Source organism: Trifolium pratense, linkage group LG7 (assembly GCF_020283565.1).
Source record: "Trifolium pratense cultivar HEN17-A07 linkage group LG7, ARS_RC_1.1, whole genome shotgun sequence".
NCBI classification, from domain to species: Eukaryota; Viridiplantae; Streptophyta; class Magnoliopsida; order Fabales; family Fabaceae; genus Trifolium; species Trifolium pratense.
The window spans coordinates 19,496,619-19,512,761 of record NC_060065.1 but is presented as its reverse complement, the minus strand read 5'-3'; the positions used below and the strand labels follow the sequence as shown (position 1 = coordinate 19,512,761).

Sequence of the window (16,143 nt, the reverse complement as noted above, 5' to 3'; positions counted from 1 at the left end):
TAATGTTTATTTTATTAATATTAACCGGAAGAAAAGTCAAAGTTTGAACATGATCAACAAATTTGCCGAGCAAAATTAAAGGTGCTAAGCAAATTTCTTTTAAGACCGTGAGCAATGGTTGTGTTGAAACCATTCTCAACATGTAAAAAGTAGTGTAGTGGTTGTTTAAGTTGGTGTTGAAGATGACATGGAAGAGAGAGATGTTGAGAAAACTCAACACAGTTGAAATTGAGCAAGAGGGACACGCGGCAAGCTTCCTGCGGTTGAAATCAGGCGCGTGTCGCAGAGGGAGAGTGGAAGGAGATTCACGTGGAGAGAGAAGGTCTTGGTGATAAGATCCAGCCACGTTGCTGGCTGCGATTGGCTGGATTTTTATTCATTTAATACTTTGAACTTAATTATTTTGTTGCAATATTTTTTTTAAGCAAAATTCATGATTTTTTTTATCTATAAATAGAGACTTGGTTCATTTGATTTGGACACAGAATTTTTATTTTATTTTTTCACTATACTAATCTTATTATTATTTTTTTTTTTGGTAGAAATTATTATTATCTTTCTTTTTTTTTTTGGTGATAAATTATTATTATCTTTCTATTAGTGTTAATCTTAAAATATTAGTCTTTTTTTTGTGAAATAGATCCCAATAATCATTTCAAAAGCCAAAATTCTTCTAATTATCCTAACAATTAACAAAATCCCAACAATTTTTAAAATTCAAATCAATTTTCCAACTAACATTCCCAAAACATACCTAATTTTGGTTTTGCACCAAATTTCAACCAGTCATCCTCTGTTCCAAACTTTCATCCATATTATGGATCTATGATGAGAAATCCAGCTCAAACACTCCCGTTTAATGGTTATATGCCAATGGTGAATGAAAATGTTCCGAGTCGTGGTGCACCTGAATTTCCGAAAATTTCATCACAAATAACTATTGCTAATGAGGATAAAACTCCTAAGAGCAAGAAAAACCAGCAACCAGCATGGAACACTGAACAAAATTTGGTGCTAATTAGTGGGTGAATCAAATTTGGAACAAGCAATGTTGTCGGGAGAAACCAGAAAGGTGAAACATATTGGGGTCAAATTGCTGACTATTGTAATGAGCTAAGATGATTTGTATCGTATAAATTATTTAAATAAATTTTGTTTTTATTACAAAAAAAACTAAAAAATAAATCGTTAAGTGTTGATTATTTTAATTTAATTTTAATCGATAATTGTAATTTTATGTAATCATAAAAACAAAAATATAAATATAAATAAGAATATGAAATAAAAAGTGGTGGGGTAGAGAAAGTGGTGGAGTAGAGTGTTGAATGAAAAAACTATTGGAGAGAGTAAAAGTTGAATATATGTTGAATGAATAGGTGGAAGAAAGAGAAAATTACGTGGAGTATTGGGAGTTGAGAGTTGAAACCATTGTGGATGTCTAAGTGACACAGATGTCACATTTTGTGGTCCACAAGTTCCACATGGAAATCAGGGGTTGGACATCGACATGGTATAACATGATTTGGGATCCTTTCCTTTCTTTCTCTCCATTATTTCTCTCCATTACTATAGTTTTGAATATGTTTCAAATATATATTAAATACTTGGACCTACAAAATATTACATTATTGCATTTATATTTTCAAAACATTAGTAATGACAATTAATCAAAAAAAAAATAATGACAAAAATAAATAGAATAAAAAATGGAGAGGATCTTAATTCGTATAAGATGTTGCACGTATTGATTAGTCTGCTGGAGGCAAGACTTAGTTCGCTTATCACTTATAAATAGATGGCTTCATCCTCTTCAAAAAAAAAATGGCTTCATTAACTCGTGTTTTGACCATTTTACCCCATCTAAATAAACTTAGTTCCAAATCAAGGTATTGCCGACGTCTCTAACAAAAAAACAAAATACTAAAAAATATTTACAATTTTAATATATTTAAAAATTATGTTTCTGCCTTTTTTCTTTTTTTGGATAAATATGAATTTATGTATTCCTTCTTTCTTTGAGTTTCTAGAACTTGCTGCTAGATAGGTGTCTTTCTCTCACAAGTCGCAACAACCAGTATTAGTCAAAAAAAAAAAAAAAAAAACAGTATTAGTTGTATTTTCTTAAATGCCCTTTATATATATAACACAAAATCCTACTTTCTCTTTCTTCAACTTTCTTTTCTAGTCATTTTTCATCTCATTGACTCTTCTCTCACATCCACAAAGTTGATCCAAAACCAAAATCCAAACACCCTCTTATCATAAAAGCTTCAATTTATCATTGACTCTAGCTCTTTCATACAAGGAAGAAAGAAAAAAAATGTTGCAATTATTCTTCACAGTTGCTTTTTCTGTTGTTCCTTTAACCCTTTATATTCCACCAATTAGAAGCTTGAATCTCTTTGTAGAAACCATGGAATCTGTTATGAGAGAATCAACAACATATAGCAACACAATTTATCCTCGTTTAAGGATAGCTTGGTCTAGGATGTTGAATTGTTTGCTATGCAACAACACAAGGTAGATTCAATTTCTAATTTTTAATATTAACTTTCAACCACATCTTAATGTAAATTAAATACTCCATTTCTTTTTTCTTTTTTAATTTTATATTCCAACGTGTCTAAAATATAAGTAAAAAGATAGGAGAATGTTAACTTGTGCCCTTAAGGCACATGTTAAGGAAGTAAAAATAGAAATTATTAAATGCTAATTTGTGTATTTTTGACTTTTGAAGCATTAATTTCTTGTATCATTAAATGTTTAATTTCTATTTTGGTATATCTTATCATGTGCCCTTAGGGCACATGTTAACAAGACCCAAAAAGATATTATCTGTTTAGATTCATTGAATTATTTATGTATTTGGTTCGGTGGAGAGAGTAATTTCTTAGAGTTTGATGATGAGGTTGTTTAGTTGCGGATTATTCAGTGTTGTTGTAATGTAATTTTCTTTGATCTTTTGAGATGATTTGATTAAGTTATTTATGTTCAATGGCCCTATGTAACTTTCAATATATAGAATAATAATACAATAATAAATTTTATGTGGTTCAGCAGATTTTTTTTTTTTGTTTCGTTCTTATCCATTTGTATATAGTTTGATTGATAATTTGATCTCTTATTAAGGTAAGTTGACAAACCATGTGATTAAGTTAAGTTGACAATTCTTAATCAGATTTTATTTATTTTTTTAAGAACTTCAAATTTTCAAGCATTTGCTAGGAAAGGAGGTTAACACAAAAGACAAAAAAATATAGAGATAGTCTTGTTACACATTACATGTCGGTTCTTTGGTTGTTTGCGGGAAGTATTTAGGTTCCTTAACTTTTTGTTAGTCGTTTAATCTCAAATGTCTATATGGTGGACAACATTGTGAGACAAACTGTCACAAAAATCTAACATGATTTTTTTGTTTTGTGGCTTTAATCAGGTATTATCTTATCGCAATTATAGAGATTAAGCTGTTAAACCTTGTTGAATTTAAATAGGTGACAAACTCTTAAAAAATTTAACAGTGGTTCATATCCAAGTCATGGATTGAATAAAAGTAAGATTTCTATGTGATAGAAAAACACTAAAATATTGGTTTCTTTTTCGGGATTAATTAATACTAGCAAGTGATAGGAAATCTGATTTTGTGACAAAAACAAATAAGAAATCAACTAAGTTATTGGGCTCAAGTGGTTAATGAGTTTCACTAAAAATAATGAATTTTGGGAGAACTCGGGTTCGATGCCTGGTGGAACAATTTTTTGGTCAGGTTTTACTTACCTCGCGGTCAAACTCTAGACTACTAGGGTCCCTTTTTCCTAGGAATCAGAGGTTATAATAAAAAATAATAATAAGAAATCTGATTTCTTTGTCAAAAAAGATTCTGGTTTTAATTTTGTTGAATTTAATAGATTGATCTTCTGACTTGGATTTAGATATAATAGCTTGAATATAATCGATTGATGTGTTTAATTGTTTGCGATCACGTAAGACTTTCCTTTAATTTAGTGTTGTCAAGATAAATTAATAAATTTAGGGAGTGTTCAATAAGTTGAGTCGAGTCGAGTCAAATTTGTCTAAGCTCAATAAGAATTGGTTTAACTCAAATTTCGGATTGAGTTTAACATTAACTCTTTTTTCAGCTCAAGTTCGGCTCGTTTGAAGTCATGAATAGTTCGGTTCGACTCGTTAGGTTTAGTTCATTTTCAGCTCAAAACTCAACCAAATAGACCGATACAAAAAAAAAATTCTAGCTCGAACTTGAATCTATTTGAGTTCATGAATAACTCGGTTTGGCTCGTTAGTTCAAATCGTAGACATATGGCAAACGACTTAGAGAGGGGATGAATAAGTCGTAGTATTAACTTTTGACAGTTTTTCAAAAAAGAGTTTGCTTGCGGAAGCGATTCCGGATTGACAACGTCTATCCCAAACTATTGAATAAGTGAGTAATGCGAGATAATCGAAGAAATGAATTTGTTAATGAAAAGTTTTGCTAAAGTGTTCAATTGATTAATTTTGAGATAAAAGTTTTGCTAAGGTGTTCAATTGAGTAAGAGGCATGAAAAAATTTAGCCAAAAATTTATAATTAATACTCGTCTCTCCCGTATCATAAGGAAAAAAAATTATATTTATTAAGAAAAATAAAATATAATAATTTGAAGTATGACTATTTTGTGTTTTTCTCGAAATAAGTTTCATGAAAATATGTTTAAAGAATTTTTATTGATTATTGTTTGGATACATCAATTCCATGTTGAATCTAAAATGTCAATTTTTTTTTTTTTTGTATCAAAAAAAAAATGTCAATTTTTTCTTAATATGAGTTTGAGTTTCTTCCATTTGTTATTCATCCATTTATTCTCCAATTAGAGCGAGATAGACACAACACAAGTGAAGATTAGTGGGGTCCACAAATTAGTGGGACCACTTTTAATGGGTCCACTAATTATTATTTTTTTGAACAAGCAAAAATGAGATATATTAATCAAAACCAACAGTCCCCTCAGCACAAGATGTGCCAAAAAAGATGACAAAAGTTTTACAAATACAACAATCGGTAAGACAACATAAAAACAAAGTTAATCGAAACCCAAACAAGTAAACAGGTTCGACCACCAGCTATGAAAGTTTGAAAGTATATTAATATTTGTTGTCTTCAACCACCGGTACGAATGGAGTTTGTCCATGTCCAGCAATTGAGATACATACTTCTATGTATTTCTGAATAACCTGTGATTCATTTTATTTCAAATAATCCAAGCACATAGAAGTCAAATAAGCTGCATAAAAGAACGACGCGCCCGAGAGCCACCTGATGAATGAATAAACTGAAGAAAATGATTTGTCATATGATTAGGATCTGCCGAGGATATGTCAATCCACGACCTAACTGAAGACCAAAGAGAGCCAAAGATACCATAGGAGAAAAATAAATGTTGAGCTGATTCCATGCCACCACAACCGGCCACACAAGACTGAGCTGCTATAGGAATGATACCTTAGGTCACCAAGTTGTCTTTTGTTGGCAATCTATCTCGTAGCAATCTCCAAGCAAAAATATACATTTTTAAGGGGACCTGTTTGTGCCAAATGAGGTATGCAACTTCATCAAAGGGGTCAACCTGCTGGGTAGTCAAGATATGATAAGCGCCTCTGACTGAATATCCTTGGTCAGGATCTGGCAGCCATTTCCACAAATCTGGAGACTGAGCCTGCAAAAGAAAGTCATGGAGCAAAGTCTGACACTCCCCCAACAAACTTCTCCTCCCACACTCACAATTGTCTCTGCCACTCCCAAGCTTCACCACCAGCCTCCCACCCTAAAGAAAACATTTCAGCTACTGTACTCGATTTGTTAATCGCCAAATTGAATAAGCACCGAAACCTAACACATGACGGGGTCCATCCAACCAAGTGTCAGTCCAAAAGAAAGTCTTCAGCCCATCTCCCACCTTCTTCGGTATCCTATCCTCAAACCACCCTCCACCTAGGCCCTCTACTCCATCACGTTTTTTCCAAAAAAACTTATAGACTCGCAAATTCGTCATTAACTCACGAGTCTATATGAGTTTATGCGAGTCTATCCGAGTCTATAAAAAACTGATTCTATACATGAGGTCATTCGTTTTTGCTTCCTAGACTCGTAAACTCATGCGAGTTTGAGAATCTACCCACGAGTTTGACAACCATATTCAAAATTGTTTTTTTAATTGTGTTTTATCTTTTCTTGAATTAATAAACCACACATTTGCCAAAGTTTGATGTCAGTGTTTCTAAAGTGCTTCTCGTTAATTGATTAAAACAAAACAAGTTGTGAATGTACAACGGCATGAAATGTTGTAATGGCTAGTTTTTTTTTTTTTTTTATGGTAATGGCTAGTTTTTAGCAACATTTAAGTTATTTATTGTTTTAAGTCATTACATACCACCAAAAATAATAAATTTAGTTTTTTTTACAATAAAAATAATAAATTTAGTTGTTTGTTGGGACTGAAGTATGCTCAGTTTTGAGAAAAATAGTTGGTGGTGTTATGACTGTTATCTTTTTTGTGATGTTTTTATAGGGATGAAAACATACAATTTTTTTATAGGGATTAAAATCAAAATTTGCTATTTTTTTTTTTTGGTACATGAAGTGCGAATTTTATATGGATGAAAATATACTTAACCCAAAAATAAAAATACATAAATAAATAAAAGTAATATAAGAGTTTGTTGAAGGATTTTCGGTAAAAGAAGATAAAAATATAAATTTGATGCAAATTGTGCGGGTTCAAGATGGGTATCAATGTCCTCATTACATTTCCTGCACCCGTCTTTTTAAATCGGAGAAAATCCTAACATGAACAATAACCCAGGAACTCTGATTTTCCCTGTCAAATTTGAGGTGGATTCAGACAGGTATATACACGTACAAATTTATTGCCATGCCTATCCACCACTATCCAAAGACGAAACAATTCTAACAATATGACTAAGGGAGTGAGGGACACTATTATTTTAGACGATATTCTTTTGCCATCCTACCTACTTCTCGTGCGTCTTATGTGTTTCCATTTTTACTCTTCCGCTACTTAAGTAGTGGACGTTATAAAAATGAAAAAAAAAAATTGAGAAATTTTGCAAATGTCGTCCGCTACTTAAGTAGTAAACGTTATAAAAAAATTGATAGTGTGTGTTTGGAGGATATTCACTACCTAAATAGCATAAAAAGATATTTTGGTAAAGTTATACTGCGCGCGAGAAAATAGATAAGATAGAAAAATAAATTCTCTTCCTTTTTTTTTTTTTACAAATAAGAGAAAAATAAATTCTCTTAGTTGGCCTAGAAACCAAAAATTTGCTAGCACAGAGATAAATGATTCGTCTCTCATACATGTATGTGGAGTTCAGGTTCCCTCCATTTGATGTATCATCCATTTAGACAATTAATTGCATGGATGTGTGACATGTGTAAAACAACAATCTAATGGCTGAGATCACAACAACAACAGTGCGCCTTTCTTCTTCTCCTTTTTCTTACGCATCACAACAACAATAGGGAATGAATTCTCTCAAGTGTGATTTACACTTGAGAGAATAAAGTGTAATCTAACACCATCTAAATTTATTTTCTCTAAATTTTTATATGTTTCTCACTCTTGATCAATGGTAACAAACCACACTTTATTCTCTCAAGTGTAAATTACACTTGAGAGAATCCATTCCCACAACAATACGCCTTCCTAAGCTTATTCTCTGATGCTGCACTTCATCTTCTTCATCTCATCACTCCTTCTTTCTCTTTCCCGTCGTCGAGTACACTTATCCGTCCGTCCACCGGTGATCTCCTTCTCAACGTTTTGCAATATAATTTGTGAAGTTGTTTTTGAAATTCTTTTTAAATGATTGAAGATTGAAACAGAAACCAATAACATCTATTTTGCCACAAAATTGTGAATAATAGAAACTACTAATGTTCCATTATGAATCACTTTGCTGCAAAATTGTGAATAATAGAAACTACTAATGTTACGGGCAATGGCGGATCTATGTGTTGTGCAATGGGGGCTCAAGCCACCACAAGTGAACACATTTTATTTAGCATAATATTATTATATATTCTTTATTGTAAGCAAAATGCTATTATAATAATTTAAGCCCCCATAAAATTATAAACAAAATAGTATTATAATTTTTTTAAGCCCAACAAAGAAAATTTCTAGATCCGCCATTGGTTACAGGAGGAACAGGGAAGGGGAAACAACGATGAAAGATGAAAACAACGCTAGGTTGGCAGCCGGAGATGGCAGAGGCGGCGGCAGTGAGAAGATGGAAGAGGCAACGATGCAGTAGGGATCGATACTTAATGGTTTTGTTGTGGTGAAGAAGGGGAAGAAGAAAGGCGCACGGTCGTTGTTGTGATCTCAGCCATTAGATTGTTTTTTTTACACATATCACACATCCGTGCATTTAATTGGCTAAATAGAGGATGCGTTAGATGGAGGGAACCTGCACTCATGTATGTGTGACTAATTAACACTCACCCTTATATTTGTGACATATATATAAGAATGATCCAAAATTAAATTTCATAGTACTCTTTTTTGGTTTTATGTCTTGTTCTTCTTCCACTACTGCAGAATCCTGATTTCTAGTGAGGTGTTGTCATATCTTTGGAAGATAGGGCTATTTTTTTCCTTAGAGCATGCAAATTGCGGCTTCAGGACACAGTTTTTTATTTTGCAAACGACAAATTGACCCACAGATTGGCCCTCATACGACTCTATAGACTTCTAATCTAGTATGAAAAAGTAATTATTTCGATCAATTTGATAAAAGCAATGGTATGCTTTAGCTGTTCAAGAAAACATAGCATGCTTTAGTTATTGCATTTTTTTTTTTTTGTTGTAAACCAATATTTTCTGTGCACAACTGCAGAGACTAATCTCTCGAGTCTTGTGGGACAAATGGGTGGCAAACTCTCCATAAGAGTTTTAACACTGCTGCATGCCCAAGTCAGAGAAAAAAATTGAAAATTGATGAAGATTGAAAAAAACAGGTTTTTTTATAATAAAATAAAGTTTGGCTTAGTTGAAAGGAATATTGCATTTTTATATGCAAGGGATCACGCATTTCACTTATTCACCTTAAAAAATAGAATTCTAATCACTAAACTATCAGACTACAAAAACAAAAAAGCTGATGAAATCGGATGGCTTTCTTCTTTTGAAATGGTCTCTTCAAACTTGTCTCTTGTTACTTACCGTCAATGATGGCAGCCGAAAATCGAAATGCTGCAATTAAGCACCTAGGAACAGATTGCAATTTAAGACAAATTTCAACACACCCCCGAAGGCCACTGGGCATAAAACATCGACAATGCAGGAAACGCAACAAACCTAATATAGACCCTGATATCATCTTTTAGGTTATATCTATGTTAACTCTACAAAATCATTTTGTAAGGTATTAATTGTACAAATTTTATAAGCACTACTTAAAACATATATCTAGTAATCTAGGCAATGCAGTACATCCTTAGATCATATGGAACTACCCACCCCCTCGCATCCAACACAATGGAAACTTCAATGAAGCCAACCCAAATTCCACAATTTGTGCTGCTAGGTGCAAAAATTAAAAGAGCAAGAGAGCTCCTTTTTGTCATGCCGATGCTACTGCATAGATTCCTCGCCAAAAACCTCAGTGTTGCAAACAGGACATTTCTGAAAAAATCGAGGTAAATGTGATGACAAAGAGTTGTATAGAAACAAGATTCATTGTGAATTTTGGAAATAATGCGTTCAATTACCTTGTTAATGCTAAGCCATTTGGTAATGCATTCACCATGATAAACATGACTGCATGGCAATTTCATTTGCTGGTCACCTCTTCTATATGTCATCTGGCAAATTACACACCTGTTTTCAATGCAATATGATTATCAGTAAAATGAACACGATCATAACACGAGTCTTTCATCTCTTTGTTAGCTATTCAAAATGAACACAAATTTTAGAAAATGAAAACCGAAAATGTTTTTAGAAAGTAAACAGGCCCTAGTCTTCATAATTTACACTCTATCAGAACCTTGTATAACCAATTGACAGTGCAAAAGAAACAAATTAACCATTCTATTTCAAGAGGATCTGGGAAGAAGAAAAGAGGAAACAAAGTGTAAGAAATGAAAATGGAAAAAATCTGAATGAATTTTCTTCTCTAATCACCGGTTATTGAATTTGATGGTAACGAAAATATGATAAATTCCATCCATATGGATAAATCAATAATTTGGAAATATTATAACAAGCCTGAAGTATATATTAATTGTCCCTTCACATGTCCTCTAATTAGATTAATTTTGATCAAATTACAGATTAAGTTTTCATTCCTCTTGCACAGTCACCTAATCTTCCTATATAATGTAAGATCCCTTTGAGCCTTCATTCACTTCATATTTATTTTCCGCATCATAATCTATTCGAGAAAAAGGTTGAGAACCAGGATATTATTACCTTTTCCCAGAGTTTTTTCTTTTGAATAAGCTGCCGAATTTGTACTTCGAAGTTGGAAGTGTGTCAATAAGTTCTTGGGGAAGACCTCGGCTTTGAGTTCCAACTGCTTCCCCGAGGTCAAGTAGCTCCTGTCACGTAAAAAACATATCAGTGGCAAGCTATTCATCTTCTGATTTCTTATTTTACTTCTAATTTTATCTTATGAAGGGTTGAAAATAGCACAACTCAAATCAGCACCAAGTTCAAAAGCATTTAACTTCAATAATAAATTAGCATCCTATGTAGCACCAACATCTCAGGTTGAAAGCACCAACATCTCAGGTTGAAAGCTTGTCCAGTCTCCGGCACCGACACTTGTGGTTATATTCAATTATTTCATTTCTAAACTTATAACCAGTGTCTAGTTCCTCTGTCGGTGCTTCATAGTTAGCAACTTTCTCAAAGACGTACTTCATTGTAAAGCAAACATTCCAAATGTCGAAGGTAATGTCAATTGTTTTGCTTAATAACTATTAAAAAACCAATTCGATGTCAAAACAAATAAGCACTATTTCTGTTTGATTCTTGGATGCTTTTGAAACTATTGGATATAAAACTATTCATTAGCCTTCATCTAACAACTTAAAAGTTCGGGAAAGTTGCTTCTTTAACATGTATCAGGGTTCACATAACCAAGTTTTTAGCTGTTTAATCCTGAAGACTCATATTCTTCTAAATAAAAGTTGACTCTAATACGTAAAACTTATATGGTTTAAGCATCTATGAAGCACAAACATAGACACGGCGTCGACTCTAATACGTAAACACACTTGTTGGATACCGGACATGCCTTAAATATAAAGTGTTGGTATTACATAACTCAGCATGAATTAATAGCATCTGATGTTTAGTAAATCATAACTAATAAACAAATTTTAAGTTAAAATTACGCATGCATATTACACGTTAACACACCTCATAAGTCATATTGTCAGGATCAATGTTGTCTTGCCATATCACCTGCAGCAACGCAACACGCGGATTAGAAAATTCAGAGGATATAATGCTTCTGATCACCAAGTTACAATTTGAAAACAGCATATAGAAATAGAATATTGTGATATATTGAAGTTAAGCAATTAAAACACAGTGTGATCCCATGTCCCAACACTATTTTGTAAGTCTTCGTGTTAAATAAGATAATTCCGAGTATAAAAGAGCTTATAAGAAAAAAAACATTATTAACTGATAGTAAAATTCACAATGCTCAATTTATTCATAAAATAAACATGTACTAGGGGACAGCTCAGCCAGAGAAAAACTTTAAAACAATATGTTTTCCAAAACTACAAAAGGGGACTATTAGCCATTTGTCCATTTGCCAAATCAATAACTAAGGGGACTATTAGCCAAGTACTGCTCGACTATGCATTTTAATTAACATTTACACGTAAGTGTATTGTATCCAAAAAAAAAAAAGAAGTGTAGTGTGACTAGATTAGCATTTCTAATGAAAGTATGTCATTTTCAGCAAACTATCTGTGAAATAATGTCCCCTCAATTTCAAGCATAGGGGACCCGGTGTTCCTACCGAGAAGAAACGATTGAATATTAAACCAAAAATGATTTAGTTAAGGTCTAAAGTTTAAGCCATGGTAATAACAATGCTTCATACCTGGCTACTACTGGACTCTTGATGATTGGGACTACCTGCAGTAGACATTGAAAAGAATTATTATAATATATTTTGATTCTAGTAGCTTTGTTAAATGATTAAAATCTTAAACAGTAGCTTTCTATTCAATTTAACGGAAGAAAAACATAAAAAGCATCACTTAAAAAGTTAGCATGATTTGAACTGTTTTCAAAAGAAACTTAAAAGATAAAGATGATATCATATCATTTTCCTGTTTTCTCGAACAGTTGCAGTTTAAAACAGCAATAACAGCAAAAGTGATAACAATGATAACAATCGTAAAGAGCTTTGTCGTTGTCGAACTAGACGAGACCTACCCCATGTCCACAGACAGTAATTTGCTACTAGCATCCCTATTTGGATATACAGCTTAGTTGAGCGCTTATCATGTAAGTGTTTATGTATAAGCTATTTCAAAAGCAAAAGTTGAAATTAAGTGACACTGTTTCATATTAAGCTATTTTCATAAGATATTCTGGAGAGCTTAAGGAAATAAGTTGAAAATGAAAACAACTTATAGTCATGTCATAATTTGTTTCCATAAGCTCTCTAAAATAGCCACAAGAGTGTTTATATCAGTAGATAAACTCAAATGAATCTATCGAAACAGGTCCTAAAGTAATTAATAATGCTATCAAGATGCAAAAACTAAGTCATAAAAACCAATGATGTGATCATAGACTTATGCTTACAATAAAACTAAATTTCTACTAACATTCTTCAGGGATAGTCTGCATGCTAACTCCATCTCTTCTAGATGGAGAATCTGTTGAAGCTGGTTCCTCAGAGATGACTTCAGAAGGGTATTCCCACTCGGTCCTGTTGTTCTCCATTCTTGGCAAGTGATCGTTTACCTCATAAGAATTGTAATAAGATGTGCTTCCAGGTCCATACATTCCAAACTTATAGGGACTCATGTTCATCGACCAGTAGGCACTATCCTGGACATAACATATGATTGCATAGTCATTATCGTGTTTGATTATAGAACAGTATCAGATTATACAAACCACATAGCAAATAGAAAACTAATGGTTAATAAAACAAACATAAGAGAAAACTATAGTTGATTTTGGCATGAAATTGCGCATCGACTGTTGCAATTCAACTCAAAGAAAAGTAATTGTCAATTCATCATTGTCACATTATTTTTGTACTTGATTTTCCTATTCAGATTAAAAACTTTTAAACAAAAATATAGACCTTACAAGCTCTAGCTCCCTTCGTCAAACACTAGTTCTTTTCGGGGCGAAACCTAGTTCAACTCCTACCAAAGACAATTTTGTTTGACTAGTTGTTGAGCACACAAATGCCTCCCCCAACAGAGATGTAAACCGTGGTTCACCATGTTGTGAGGTACTAGCCTATTCCACTAAACCCAACCACCATTACTAGTAACGCCCTAGTTCTATGTAGCATTGATACAGATAAAAACACTAACATATCGACACTAGTAATAATTTGAGAAAACAGTATTATTGAATGTTAGACACGTCTTTAATCTGAAATGTGGGTGCTGCATAGATAATATTTTTTGAAGAAGCTGCATAGATAATATGGTTGCAAATTTGTGCTTTTATTCCCATATTTTGTGACATTATTCAAATTTTAAGATAAAAACTTAACAAATTACTGTAACAATCTATGTCAAGAAACGTGTCAGCGGCGTCCAACACTGACACATATGATTATTACATTGAATTATGTCATTTTCTCAAATTACTATCGGTGTCGACATAGGTAACAACACACACATTTCTAGATTCAAATTCATATAGCCAAAACTAAACACAACTAAAAATATTAAAAATCACAAGAAGAAAGAAAAACCTGATCAGGCATTGAGCCAGGAAAAGCATAATTCACAGGAACATGATTGATGCCTTGAAAGAAATCCACAAAATTTTCATTAACAGCATAAGGAAAACCACCAGCATCCATATAATGCAACCCCATTTGTCTTCCATCATTCATCTTTGCAATTTCTCAGATAAAAATCACAACCCTTCAAAAATAATTATAAAATCTGCACAAAAAATTATTAAGAAATTATTAAAAAAATAAATAAAAATAAAAAAACCACATTACACATCATCAAAACATAACATACCCAAATTCATAGGATTAAAACAAAAAAAAAAAAAAAAAAAACAAAGAACACAGAAAAGAAACAATGTAAGACCTAACAAATGTTTTGTTGGAAATATAAACGGTTAGTTGTTGTGAAAAACAAAAAAGTTTGTTAAATTTGAAAAAGCTTTGATGTTGAAGAGAAATTAAGGAGAATGGGTGAAATGTGATTTTCTCGAGAAAAAGAGAGAAAAGAGAAGAAAGGAAAAGGAAAAGATGAAGAGGTGAGTGATTTACTCTTTGTTGTATCTTAGGGCTTTTTGATTTTTCAATGTGTTTCCAAAAAAAAAAAACACCTTGGTGTTGTTGTTGTTGAGAAATGGTTGGGAGTAGCAGAAACAAACCACACCACAGATTTAGTCTCTTTTACTTTTTCTTTGCACTGTGCTCAACAAAACACTTTAAAAAACACACACTAAAGTTTCTTCACATTTATTACTACTATTCTTTTTTATTTTTTAAGTTTAATACTTATCTTCATTTTATTTTTGTAATAAAAGCTCGTGCATAAGATTTAACTCCATCGATAAATTTTGAGCTTATAATTTATAGCTTATAAATTTATATGGCAAAATAAGATCAGTTTGGTAAAGTTTTTTCTCTCGTGAGCTTTTAGCTTATTTTGATAAGCTAACTTATAACTATCATTTTTCCTTTCAAGTTTACTTCTGTCATCTCACTTGACCTTCATTAGAGGTCCCACCTCAACTCCTGCCATATAGCTAAAGCTCCGACGTACGTGGTACCATGCCTCTCGTTTTTCTTTTCTATAGTCAATTCGAGAGTCAAATCCAAAAGCTTAATTAAAAAGCGGTGAAGGCTAACATGCATAAGTTTCTTAAGTGGTACATGATGCACCACTTATCAATAATCTTATAACGAATATGAATTTTATAAAATTCATCGTTGGATTAAAAGTTTATATCATATAGATCATCTACATAAATTGAAAAATCATTTGATATGTTTTTGAGACTCACCAAGGTTAACAATATTCAATAAAAATTTATAAACCTTTAATCTTGATGGGTCTCAACAACATATCAAATGATTTTCAATTTCTTTAAAAATTTGTATGGATAACCTATATGATATAAATTTCTAATCCAACGGGTGATTTTGTAAAATTCGTATTCATTAAAGAGTTATTGACAAGTGGTACACCACTTGTTCAGCTCATTCATTTTAGTCAAACCCTTAAAAAGCGGTTGATTTTGATCCAATTCATGATGCTAAATATTAATTAAAGATATCTTTTTTATGCATTTCATATTACAAATTCAATCAGCTAGTTTATTCGCTATCAGACTAATTTTTACTAAACACCTCATAGTGTTTGATTTTTAGTGATATTAATCATTTTGTCTATACAATAAAAAAACAAATCACTTTGTTTGCCGAGAAAAAAAAAACTCAGATTTTTTGTATTTCTTTTTATTTTGTATGGGTAGTTTAGAATCTAGATGTTAGAATTTAACCTTATGTATCGAAATTTGAACTGTGATTCTGCATATTATATGCAATATCTCTACCAATTGAGATATGCTCACGAAACTCTTTCTTTTTTATCTCTAACATCTCAAATCGATAGAAATATTTTGATAGTTTAGAATCTGACTTAAAGGTAACTAAAATATGACCAAATATTTCTTAAATATACATTGAGTCTCATTTTAAAGTATTGAATATATTTATTAATTTTTTCATATATAAATTTAGATAATACTTTCGATCAAACAGACCGAGCTTTTAAATCTATCTCAAAATAAGTGTTTGTTGTCACTATTGGGCTGCATTACAATGATGTGAGGTTGTATCTAGATTTTGTTTTTTTAGCTGAAGAT

The 16,143-nt window shown here is 32.1% G+C and overlaps 2 protein-coding genes across 4 annotated transcripts; one reads left to right on the top strand and one right to left on the bottom strand.

Moving 5' to 3' along the window:
• The first annotated feature begins 2,126 nt into the window (after positions 1-2,126).
• LOC123893825 lies at positions 2,127-2,639 on the top strand. Its single transcript, XM_045943633.1, has one exon. It carries the CDS (start codon positions 2,321-2,323, stop codon positions 2,522-2,524), a length of 204 nt encoding a protein of 67 aa, XP_045799589.1. The 5' UTR covers positions 2,127-2,320; the 3' UTR covers positions 2,525-2,639.
• A 6,745-nt stretch (positions 2,640-9,384) lies between these two features.
• On the bottom strand, positions 9,385-14,680 carry LOC123893824 (E3 ubiquitin-protein ligase BIG BROTHER). Of its 3 annotated transcripts, none has more exons than XM_045943630.1 (8): positions 14,537-14,680; positions 14,000-14,195; positions 12,885-13,110; positions 12,149-12,183; positions 11,449-11,493; positions 10,495-10,622; positions 9,792-9,900; positions 9,385-9,705 (listed from the first exon to the last, which is right to left on the bottom strand). In XM_045943630.1, exons 2-8 carry the CDS (start codon positions 14,141-14,143, stop codon positions 9,655-9,657), a joined length of 738 nt encoding a protein of 245 aa, XP_045799586.1. In that variant the 5' UTR covers positions 14,144-14,195; positions 14,537-14,680; the 3' UTR covers positions 9,385-9,654. The 3 variants fall into 3 exon arrangements, with proteins under 3 accessions (XP_045799586.1, XP_045799588.1, XP_045799587.1); XM_045943632.1 differs by having other exon boundaries at positions 14,596-14,664; XM_045943631.1 differs by having other exon boundaries at positions 14,352-14,538.
• Between the last annotated feature and the right edge of the window lie 1,463 nt (positions 14,681-16,143).

Excerpts from the sequence above, each read along its gene's own strand:
- LOC123893825 (XM_045943633.1), top strand. The coding sequence starts at position 2,321 with ATGTTGCAATTATTCTTCACAGTTGCTTTTTCTGTTGTTCCTTTAACC.
- LOC123893824 (XM_045943630.1), bottom strand. The coding sequence starts at position 14,143 with ATGAATGATGGAAGACAAATGGGGTTGCATTATATGGATGCTGGTGGT. Across the intron at positions 12,184-12,884 it reads GCAGACTATCCCTGAAGAAT|GTAGTCCCAATCATCAAGAG; the intron begins GTTAGTAGAAAT and ends TGTCTACTGCAG. Across the intron at positions 11,494-12,148 it reads AAGAGTCCAGTAGTAGCCAG|GTGATATGGCAAGACAACAT; the intron begins GTATGAAGCATT and ends GCGTTGCTGCAG.